The sequence below is a fragment of the Lathyrus oleraceus genome, chromosome 2 (genome assembly GCF_024323335.1).
Source record: "Lathyrus oleraceus cultivar Zhongwan6 chromosome 2, CAAS_Psat_ZW6_1.0, whole genome shotgun sequence".
NCBI lineage: Eukaryota > Viridiplantae > Streptophyta > Magnoliopsida > Fabales > Fabaceae > Lathyrus > Lathyrus oleraceus.
In genome coordinates, this window is record NC_066580.1 from 487,769,671 (window position 1) to 487,781,798 (window position 12,128).

General features: G+C 37.5%; 2 protein-coding genes across 10 annotated transcripts; both read left to right on the plus strand.

Annotated features, from left to right (window-relative positions):
- The first annotated feature begins 1,846 nt into the window (after positions 1-1,846).
- Positions 1,847-2,772, plus strand: LOC127123901 (ribonuclease H2 subunit A-like). The gene is made up of 5 exons (XM_051054077.1): positions 1,847-1,988; positions 2,073-2,196; positions 2,306-2,393; positions 2,524-2,661; positions 2,743-2,772. The coding sequence occupies exons 1-5, from the start codon at positions 1,847-1,849 to the stop codon at positions 2,770-2,772; spliced, it is 522 nt and encodes a 173-aa protein (XP_050910034.1).
- On the plus strand, positions 2,772-7,344 carry LOC127120812 (cleavage stimulation factor subunit 50). Of its 9 annotated transcripts, none has more exons than XM_051051367.1 (10): positions 2,772-2,830; positions 2,928-3,048; positions 3,227-3,306; positions 3,476-3,634; positions 4,829-4,901; positions 5,027-5,110; positions 5,191-5,277; positions 5,575-5,645; positions 5,794-5,845; positions 5,938-6,264. In XM_051051367.1, the coding sequence occupies exons 4-10, from the start codon at positions 3,549-3,551 to the stop codon at positions 6,247-6,249; spliced, it is 765 nt and encodes a 254-aa protein (XP_050907324.1). In that variant the 5' UTR covers positions 2,772-2,830; positions 2,928-3,048; positions 3,227-3,306; positions 3,476-3,548; the 3' UTR covers positions 6,250-6,264. The 9 variants fall into 9 exon arrangements, with proteins under 9 accessions (XP_050907324.1, XP_050907330.1, XP_050907328.1 ...); XM_051051373.1 differs by having other exon boundaries at positions 5,038-5,110; XM_051051371.1 differs by having other exon boundaries at positions 3,531-3,634.
- The last annotated feature ends 4,784 nt before the right edge of the window (positions 7,345-12,128 follow it).

Below are 12,128 nucleotides of genomic sequence, written 5' to 3' on the forward strand. Positions count from 1 at the left end.
CTTCAGATCTTTATCCGTGTGGTAATTTTTTCCCTTTCTCATACTTTATCGCTTTCTTAGCTGGAAGACCTTGATAGGAGGCAATGTTTGAGCCCCTTGGTGGCATTTTACTTTGAGATACATGTTTTGTGTTTTGTATTCATATCCCTGCAGGTAGCGCGGTTCCTTCGTCAAGGACTGCCTTTTTGCCCTCGAGCATCCCAAACCCTAAAACCCCAAGCAACACGCTTACTCCTTCTACTACAGGCGAGTAAGTCTCCAAAGGTCGAGCATCCGGTAGATTGTGTAGTGACGTCGTTCGTCCAAAACCCAATCCATAACCCCGTAGTTAGCCGAACTACGGCTTGCTCTGATTCTCATTCCAGATGAGATACGTAGGCATAAGACGCGATGTCTTAGCGAGCACACATCCCCTTAACCCATAGGTCAGCCGAGCTACGAAGACTCTGATTCTCATATTCATATGAGATACGTATGCAGTGGATACGACATCCACACGAGTCATTTCTCTTAACCTTTTAGTAAATAGTACATTAGGTAAACCCACACCCTTTAGACAAGAACTACAAAAGTGGATCCCGTAGAGTACTACGGATGCGTAGGGGTGCTAATACCTTCCCTTCGCATAACCGACTCCCGAACCCAAGATTTGGTTGCGAGACCCCGTCTTGTCCTTTCCTTTTTCAGGTTTACTTCGAGCGTTTCCTTTCCCTCCCTTGGGATAAATAACGCACGGTGGCGACTCTTCTGTCATTTTCTTTCGCCGGTTGTTTTTTCGCACACTGTATTTTTCAGGTTGCGACAACCGCCTTTTCAGGTTTTCAGTCCACCAGGATACCCTTTTTTGCCCAAGCCGCCTTTTCAGGTTTTCGACTTACCGGGTGTACATTTTTATATGTTTATCCCTAATTTTTTCCCGAACCTTTTTGGTTCGTCGGGATGCCCTTATTTTTTCCTAGATACGTCGACCTAGCGGGTCTCTTTTATGCGTAGTATTTTTTAACTATGTCCGCGTTCACGGGATGCGGGAAATCTTCGTCATCCATCGTAGCAAGTATCATGGCTCCACCAGAGAATACCTTCTTAACTACAAATGGCCCTTCGTATGTGGGAGTCCATTTGCCTCTGGGATCACCTTGTGGTAGAATGATATGCTTTATTACCAAGTCGCCAGTTCGATACACCCGTCTCTTGACCTTTTTGTTAAACGCGTGGGTCATGCGCTTCTGATATATCTGTCCGTGACAAACAGCCGCAAGTCTCTTCTCATCAATCAAATTTATCTGATCGAGTCGAGTCTGAATCCATTCATCTTCATCTAAGCCCGCCTCTTTCATGATTCACTACGCCAAAAATGACTTTTAACAGCGCATCTTAGACAGCGCTTTTAAAAGAAAGCGCTGTCTAAGGTTAAAATTAAAATAAAACACGGAAAATGTTCCAAAAAAATAATGAAAGCGCTGTCTAAGGGGGGGTCTTAGACAGCGCTTTCTAAAAGCGCTGTCTAAGACCCCCCCTTAGACAGCGCTTTTAGAAAGCGCTTTTAAATATAGACCTTAGACAGCGCTTTTGATAAAGCGCTGTCTAAAGTCTTTAAATTAAAAAAAAAATTAAAACCAAAAGCGCTGTCTAAAGTCTTTATTCCCTCCATGTCACGAAAAAAAAGTTATTCCCTCCCAAATCCTAAAAATCCTACATTCTTCTCCCAAACCCTCAATCAGAGCTTGCTTCTCTTTCTCCCAAATCCACTCCCCCTTCTTCCAACCCTCAATCAGAGCTTGTTTATCCTGTGTGAAAGATTCTTCCCCTAAACCCCATTATATGTGTGAAAATGGGATCCGAAGCTATGGTTCCAGAATGGGCATCGGAGCCTTGCATAATGGGAATCGACGAAGCCGGAAGAGGTCCCGTTCTTGGTCCTATGGTCTATGGCTGTTTATACTGTCCTCTCTCCTACAAGAAAACCCTAGCTACTTTGAGTTTCGCCGGTACTTTCTCAATCAACTTCATTCTCTTTTTTTTTCTGATTATTTTATAATCAATTAAATTGGCACCAATGATTGTTCAAACAGATTCTAAGACTCTGAAGGAAGAGAAGAGGGAGGAATTATTTGAAGCTTTGAAAGGCAACGATTCTATTGGATGGGCTGTTGATGTCATTGATCCAAAGGAACTCTCTGCTAAAATGCTCAAGAAGTAAATCTATAAACCCTAGTTAGTTAGCTTTTGATTTTGTTGTTTTTCTGTTCTGGTGAATTTCAAATTGTTGTTTCTTCCGTTTTGTAACTTTTTGTAACTCTAACAGGAATAAGATAAACTTGAATGAGATATCACATGACTCTGCTATGGGCCTCGTTGATAGGGTCCTCAAAATCGGAGTGCTTCTAACCGAGGTAAAATCGGCTACTGAAAGAGAAAATTGAGGCTTTTGTAACTTTTATTGTTAAAGTACTTGGGTAGTAATGTTAAGCAGATAATTGAATTATTAGAGATGTAATGTAATGTATGATTTGTGCTTTTCAGGTTTATATTGATACGGTCGGAGATCCAGGGAAATATGAGGCAAAAATGTCTAAAAATTTCCCATCTATCAAATTTGTGGTTGCTAAGAAAGCTGATAGTCTTTATCCTGTTGTCAGTGGTGCAAGTATAGCTGCAAAGGTATTTAACTCTCTTCTAAAACTACATCAGTATACTATAATGTTTTATTGTTTACTTAAAATCTTTAATCCAACCTTTCAGGTTACGAGGGACCGAGCTGTAAGAGATTAGGTGCTCGATGAGACTGCTGATAATATACACAGGAACTTTGGTTCTGGATATCCTGCAGGTGAGAGTGTCATGAGTACATCGCATATGATATTGAGTATTATATTGATTTACATTGTAATTATAATAAATATGGTTTTGTTTCTTTGTTAATGTAGATCCCGCAACCAAGTCTTGGCTAGAAAATCACAAACATTCTATCTTCGGTTTTCCAACATTGGTTCGGTTTAGTTGGGGAACTTGCAGCACTTATTTTAAAAGTGGTGCTGAAGTTTTATGGTAAGCATGCTAAATGCTTTCTTAATCTTTACTGAAATCTGTGTATAGCTCGCTTCATAAACATGCTTCCTTCTATTACGAGCTCTCCTTCCCCGGACGAGCTTCCTTCAACTTGTAAAAACTCTCCTTCAACTTTATTTGTTCTCTCTGTATGAATCTAACCCTTTCTTTTTCGCAGGTCTTAAACCCTAACTATTAAAGACTTTGTTTGTTCAAAATTTCTCAAACCTCAAAGAATTTTTGAACCTTTCATTACTAGTAAGTTATTTTTTTCCATTCGGTAATGTTATTCCTAACAAAAAATGGTTATTTCTACTCTAGTTTCTTATTTAATAAATTTTTCTTCTTCTATTTTAAATTTTGCTCTACCTTGCTAATTGGTACTACTTTCCCTATTCTTTCCATGATATTTTCGTTTTGAATGCAGGGGATGAAACATAAAATGAGTGTTACCAGATTTGTTGTATTTGTATATGTTTTAGGGTTATCAGAAGTTGAAAATGGTGGAGAAGGGTGCAGGTGGTAGAAAAGAAGAGGTTGTTACCAGGGAGTACACAATCAACCTCCACAAGCGTCTCCATGGCTGGTATGTTTGTTTCAGATGAGTTTTTCATTGCAGATTTTGACTCATCACTTAATCATTTACTTCATGATTTAACTGTAACAATCCTTTTCAGTTTTGAATTATTTTGTTTTAATTAGGGTTTCAAATTTTTTTAGATCCATTAGGGTTTTTGGTTTATATATCTATGGGTGTATCCTGTTGATTCGATGCTGGAGATTTAATCAATAGTAACTTTTACTTCTAGGTAGTACTGTATTATGATATACAAATTGCAACAGTGACTTGGAATGGAATGCACCTGAATTGATAAATCACTGGTTTTTGTCATATTGGTTTAGATTTAATCACCCTATTGGTTTCTTAACCTGCGAGGCATATCAAAATTGCAAACACATCCTCAATAATGTTTGTTTTGTCATTTTGAATCTCATTTTGAATGTCATTTTAAGTCATTTTGGTCCTCAACTGTGTTTTTAGTTGGTTAACTTATCCTATGATTACAAACAAACTGTAACTTATGATATATTTGTAGAGATTATAATGACACTGTCTCACACGTCTTGGACCATAAGTGCTGATATATGACAGAATGCATATTACTGCCAGTTACACCTTTTTTATAAACTAGTCAATTGGAAGTGTTCTTATTTATGTTTTGCTTTAAGTATCGACACTATTGTATGAAACCAATTTTTTTGGTATGTGGAAATGTATCGTGTGGGACTAAATGTTGGGAGTTAGGAGTTCACTCTGTTAGAGATAAGAGTGTTATGGTGGAGGACTGATCATTGAAGATAGGACCAGGAATACAATCTTTGAAGAGAAAGTTGTGCGCATTTCCATTCAATAAAAGAGAATAAAGTGTCATCTTAAGCGGTTTGGAGATATGTGCTGCAAAAGCATCAATAAGAGACATTTTTGTAGCAGATAAGAGACATATCATCTATGTCTCTCTAGGACTTCTTCACTATAGATTGTATGGCTTGTTTTACCTGTTTTATTATTCATTAAAGCAAATATTTCATTTAACGAAAGTAGGACTACATATTTGAGTCCATCTTTAGATTAACAAATAATTCCAAAATGATCATATTGTTATCTTTTATTTTGGTTTCATGCTACTTGGAATACTACTTTAAAGTTCCTTCATTTTAAGATAGAAATCAGGACAGGGGAAACATTTTCACCCTTGAAAATTGTGTTTTGGTGTAACAGTTCTTTGGCAGATTTAAAAGGTTCGTCAAAGAGTTTCCCAAAGCATGAGACACGGCACCTTTCCGAACACAAGGTATGCAATATGCTTGAATAACATACACTTATCCTGCATTATAGTTTCAAAATATCATGCAAACCCTACTAATAAGCAGTTAGTTTTTGTTATTTGATTTTTGAACTGATTGGCTTAATTTCTAGAATGTTGCCAGATGTGCTAAGTTTAGTCCTGATGGAAGGTTTGTTGCCACCGGAAGTGCAGATACATCAATAAAGCTATTTGAGGTGCTGATTTATTATTTAGACTGAATGTATTGTTCTTTCTTGATACAATTTTCAAACTTATGTTTCAATTTATTTGGCAGGTTTCAAAGATCAAGCAGACGTTGCTCCCAGATGCAAAGGATGGTCCTGTGCGGTCTGTTCTAAAAACATATTATGACCATACACAAGTATATTTTCACTTTTCTACGTTCTGTTGAATTTTTCATGTGAAACTATTTATTATCGAAGATACACAGCATTTGAATATCAAAGTGCTAGCTTCTATTTGTCTGTGTTGTTGTGGAGTTTTTTTCCCTGTATTGTTACACTTGCTCTTATACTTATGAGTTTTGGAAGATTTTTTGTTTTGACATAATTCATTATGCTTTTACTTGGTGAATTGTAACCCGGATGAAATAATTCTTAGAAACTGTCTTCATATATCTGACTTTTCTTATATATATATATATATAACAAAACTGCAGCCAATAAATGATCTGGATTTTCATCCGCAAGGTACTATCCTGGTTTCTGGAGCCAAAGATCAGACAATAAGGTATCATCTCTTGCAGTAATCTAACTTATTTAATTTTGGTTCTGCAATATGCATCTCATCCGTATTCTTTTTTCTCATTTCGGTCCTTTATATTTTGAAAGTGCTCTTAGAATTTGTCAGTTTAACACACTGGTCTAATATCCTTTAGGTTTTTTGATGTTTCAAAAGCCAATGCCAAGAGATCATACAGGCTTATCCAGGTAGTGCTTTTCTACATTTATATGCTAGCAACAAACGAGCAACAATAAGAATTAAGCATAAACTTTCATTTATGTTGAGTTTTGTCTTGCAGGACACACACAATGTTCGCTCTGTATCTTTTCACCCCTCAGGAGACTTTCTGTTGGCAGGTATTTATTTTTATCACACCTACCTACTTAATAATATGCTAATATTGTCTTTTTCCTTACAAAAATGGATTCAATCTCCATTTTTTGCATTCTTTTGTTTCATAATAGTATGCAATCTCCATTTATGCATTTTTGTCCCACCATTTAGTATCGGGTTGCTGTCAATACGTCAATACTTAGAGGTTCTATTCAAACATACTACTGTTCTATTCAAACAAAATATTATTATCAGTATTTTCTTAATATGTTGCTAATGCAATTATTTTATTATATATTATTCTTGTAGTGACATATGAAAATTATTTTAACTAAAATCAAATTAAAAGAAAAATAATAAATATTTGACTATATTTATTTAAAATAAAATAGAATAATAAATTTCAATATTAAATTAACTATTCAGTCAAAAATTACCATTCTTAACTTAAAAGTAATATCAATTATAAAGACAAACTTTTAAATAAACCAAACATGTAAGAATAACTTTTGACTGACTCAGTCTTGATTCATTTTCATAAATAAAAAACAAGAAAGCATAGTTTATAAGATTTACCCATTTACCACCTTTTGGAGTATACTAAACTTAATCAAACTATAAAAAAATTCAAATAGGTAAGCAAAATTGAAATTTAATTTAGACTTTGAATAGTATAATAGTCATTGTTTTTAGTCTTAGTCAAAGCAAAATAAAAGACCAAGTTTTGTGTATGTCCTTTTATATGAATCTATCTAATCTAGAAAGTAGAAACAAACCAGACCAAAAACAAGACTTTCTCTAACAACTTTTTCATTTTACTTTTTCTATTTTTTATTCTCCTTTCAACGCAGCCACAACATTTTAATTTAATATTAAATTAAATTTATTTTATTTTTTTCATTTTTTATTTGTTATAAGTTGCATAATAATAACACTAGCCACCTTGCTTTGAACAACTCTTCTCCTTGTTATATTCATCGCAAGAATTTCTGCAACAAAAGTTATTAAAGGTTAGAGTTTCGTTAATTTGTTTATTGTTTTGCGTTTATAACGGTTGAAGCATGAACCACCAATCATTAAGGTTTAATCATGTGTGTGTGTTTTTTTTAATTAACTTTGTTGTCACGTTATGTGTTTTCTATGCGTGTTTTTTCTGTTAAAATTTTCAATTATTATTATGAAAACGTTTGAATTTTCGGTTTTATTTTATGGTGTTTGATGAAACTGAAGGTTTATGGTGTTTGATGAAACTGAAGGTTCTGGTCTATGTCTATGTGTACATTTGTAGTATATGTAATGACTTGTAAATGTATACATAAATTTGTATATATTTTGATACATTTAAGGCAAAATTGGTTTGAATTGGTATATATATATATATTTGTTAGCCAAAAATTGGTAGAAAAAAAGGCCAAAATGGCATATATAAAATGTGATAATTGTCTGTCAAAATCTGGTTGAAAACAGGTAGAAATTCTGGTTTATCAACCTGGAAAAAATGTGGTTTAAAACAAAAGCTTCAAAAATTTTCGTATACCTTAGACAGCGCTTTTGTAAAAAGCGCTGTCTAAGGGGGGGATTAGAAAGCGCTTTAGGCAAAAGCGCTGTCTAAGGGGGGGGGGGGGGGGGCTTAGACAGCGCTTTTTGAAAAGCGCTGTCTAAGATATACCTAAAAAAATTAAAATAGGAGGGTCTTAGAAAACGCTTTTGGCCAAAGCGCTGTCTAAGGGGGTGGGGCTTAGACAGCGTTTTTCAAAAGCGCTGTCTAAGGTATACCTAAAAAATTTAAAATAAGAGGGTCTTATAAAGCGCTTTTGGCCAAAGCGCTGTCTAAGGGGGGGGGGGGGGGGGGGGGGGGACAGCGCTTTTAAATATTTAAAAAAACGCTGTCTAAACCTTTAGCAGCGGAGGTTTAGACAGCGCTTTAAAGCGCTGTCTAAGGCTAAAAAAAGCGCTGTCTAAGGTCTTGTTTGTTGTAGTGATTCTTAGAGAGGGAATCTGAACTTCCACTGGTAAAACGGCTTCCATTCCGTAGACTAAAGAGAACGGAGTTGCCCCTGTCGAAGTGCGCACTGAAGTGCGATAACCATGGAGAGCAAAGGGTAACATCTCATGCCAGTCTTTGTACGTTACTGTCATCTTTTGTATGATCTTCTTGATATTCTTATTAGCAGCCTCCACGGCGCCGTTCATCTTTGGCCGGTACGGAGAAGAGTTATGGTGTTTTATTTTGAACTGCATGCAGAGTTCAGTAATCATCTTGTTGTTCAAATTGGTACCATTGTCGGTGATAATTCTTTCAGGGATGCCCTTCTGATTATGGGTCATTTTTTAAATTCACTGGACCATAACTTGACAACCATGCATGGGATTTTCAAGTTCTTGGACTTTTTGGAATGGTGAGAACAAGATCTTCAACTTTCATGTTGGACAAATTTTGATTTGGAGCTTTCTTGGACACGTAATATTTGGGAGAAAAACTTTCCATTTTGGGCAGGTGAGAATTACAGGTCATTTCCATTTTTGGAAACTTCTTGTCTGACCTCAAATCCTTCAACCTTGATCTTTGAAATGTCAAATGAGACTTGTATGGACATGAAAGAGATCTTTCTAACCATCTCACACCTTCCAATCCCTGATTAAATGCACAGTTGACCACAGTTGACTTTTGTTGACTTTTCTTGACTGGGCCATGTTCTGATGAATTCCAAGCCTCTTTTTCTTGAGATCTTGATTCCAAATGATACCACAAGTTATATGAACTCTTTATGAAAGATCATGGTGTCCAAATTCTTCAAGAATGGCCACCATTTATTGCTCAAAGCCTGATCTGACTGATTGACTGATGATTGCTTCATCTGCAAGCAACAAGGTTAGATGACAATATTTTTGTACATTTGGTTAGTAAACATATGAAAAGCAATGATATACGAATGCAATACATGCTTGGTGATCAAGAACCACACTCACAAGGTATCTCACCCACTAATAGGGCAGCTAGGGTATGCAATGATCCTTGAGGCCATGTTATGATATGATGTGGGCCATGAGGGATCTTAGGGCCAAAATTGGGGTCTTACAGATGCCCCTATTTAAGGTCATTCTATCCGGAGAAATGAAGTTTAGAAATCTTCATCTCGACGCGGTAGAATGGGCTTAAATAATAGTAATGAGACAAATTTTGGTCCCTAAGAGACCTCATGATGCAGATGTATGCATGCAAAAGACAAATTCTGTGGAGAATATATGGTTCACACAGAAGAAAAGACGATCCGTCGAAGTAACACACTCACCAGGAACAGAGATTCTAGTAAGACTCGTATTGGGACTCTTTTAGGGGATAGTAAGAAAAAGAATGCGTGAGCAGGACACGACTCTGATTAGGGAAAACAAAACTGACACAGCGTGAACTAGACACGTCTCCGAGTGGAGAAAACAGACATCGGACTGGAGAGCTTGCTGGGGAAGCAAAGGACTCACACTGGGGGAATAAAGAATTCCAGAGGAAAATAAATCCATTGGAAAGACATAAGCTGACTCAACTATCCATAAAGGATACTTCGGATAAAAATCCGGACTCGGACCAGGAAAAGATTCACATAGAACTTCCCTGCCGGGAAACGCATATACTGGGGGAATAAACACCCATATAGCAAAGGGTAAAAATCACCAAAGGAAACTCCACAGGGGAATGTCTAACAAAGAGACTCTCCTGGGAAAGCAACAAGAAGTGAGGTGTTACCGGTATAAGGGTAACAAACTCAGGAAGAATGAATATCTAAGTCCGGTATAAGGGTGAGAGATATCAATCAACCAACATCTGAGAAAGACCTACAAAGGGTACAATACTCAGGAAAATCTAACTCCACAGGGGACCAAAGTCATAATAGGGAGTAGAAAGAAAGGAACACCAGGGATACCGAGGTATATAATAGGTGACCGACCGAAATGTGAATTGGTATATATGCCAAGACACACATCATCCGAAAGGAGGGCTTGAAAAAGCAAAACAACTTACAGGATGGAACATTCGAATCCACAACGGGAGAACGAATCTTACTCGACTGGGGACACAAACCCAAAGAGCGCATGAGATATAATATCCATTACCGGCAGACCGTGGATAAGAATACTCGCATGAGATATATTATCTATTACCGTTAGAACGTAGATAACAAACTCGCATGGTAAGAAACACCAGAGATACCGAAGTATATAATAGGTGATCTACCGACGTGGATTGGTATATATGCCAAAACACACATCCGAAACACAAACTGGTTAAAGGATGAAATATTCGATTCTACAAAGAATACGAATCTTGCTCAGGTGGGGAAAGTCAACAAAGGACTCCAACCAAAGAGCGCACGAGACATATTATTCATTACCGGCAGACCGTGAATAATATACTCGAAAGGAAGAGACACCAGAGATACCGAAGTATATAATAGGTGACTAACCAAAAAGAGAGACAATCGATACCAAGCATCCGGGTAAACGAAAGACAACTCAAGGGATAAATTGCAAGCATCCGGCAATTATCCAACAACAAGAATATTCGACTCCGCAAAGGGAAACAACGAATCTTACTCGACCAGGGAAACACAAAAGGCTTCAACTGAAGAGTGCATGAGATATATTATCCATTACCGTCAGAACGTGGATAGTATACTCGCATGGAAGATTATCCACAACCGGTATAAGGGTTAATAAAGGATAAATCGTCCGAAACGAAAGGCATCGGGATACCAAACAGGCATATAATGATGACCAATCAAAGGGAGTGACAACATTACCAACAAAAGGGTAAATGAAAGACTCACTGGGGATTAATTGCAAGCATCCGGCAATTATCCACAAAAGCTGGGAATACATTGATAAACAATCAATGATCCGGGGAACAAATCACTAGCAAACGGTGAAAAGACCCACTGGCGACTTCAAAAGGATAACATTGCAAGCATCCGGCAATGATCCAGAAGACTGCTGGGAATACAAGTGCTTACTCAAGAGCAACTACCCAAGGCAGGGAGGAATATCAACATCGAACATTGAATGAAGATAACCACAAAGGAAGATTAGGGTTTACATCTACCGAATACGGGGCAGAAGACCAAAAATCTGGCTGAGAAAACAAGAGGTTTAACAATACCGACTACTGGGTAAGAAACCAAAGACTCAGCTGAGGATAAAATTGCTAGCAACCGGCAATTATCCACATGTATCATAAGATACAACTCCGCTGGAAAGACAAATCACAGCGACAAAGGATTTACAACTACCGAATACGGGGTAGAAGACCACAAACTCCACTGGGGATACAAATCACCACCGGGAACAGAACTCTGTTAGGGATAAAGCCACAACAACAGAAGATCCACCATCAGCCAGATCGAACCACAAAGGTTACCACTGCTAGGGGAAAAGAGATAGGACTCACAACTACCGAATACGGGGTAGAAGCCATACCATGGTGGGAATAACCACAAATTAGGGTTTACATCTACCGAATACGGGGTAGAAAACCAAAAACTCTGCGTGGGGATAGAATAAATCACGAATCCGCACGAGAAACCAAAAATGAGGTTTATAACAGACCACAGACTCTGTTGGAGAGTAGGGAATTAGGATTCACGACTACCGACTATCAGGTAGAAAACCAACAACTCTGACTGGGGACTAAAAGGTATATAACCACAAGTTCTGCCAAGAAAAATAGGACTTACAACTACCGGTATAAGGGTAGAGGCCCGAAACTCCGCTGGGGAACAACCCACTGGGAAGCGCGATATAGTTGACAAAACGCCAATTCGGGAATATTCCGAAAAGACAGACTGAATCAAGACACGTCCTATGAGGATATAACTCAATAGGAAAACTCCATCTCAATATATATGTTGGGAGGAAACGGAAGAAACCGTCATCCACGAGGGTATATCTCAGTGGGGAACCGCAGAAGGAAAGACAGACACTTTCTGCTTATGGGGCTGACTCTATATGGAGAGATTTAACACCCGACATCTGCTTAGGAAGATCTATAAAGATCTATATCACCATAGCAGGGAACAACAAACAAAGGATATATGGCAAAAAATGCAACATGAATATCTGAATGTTTATGAATATGCATGAATATGCATGATTTATGTTTGATGA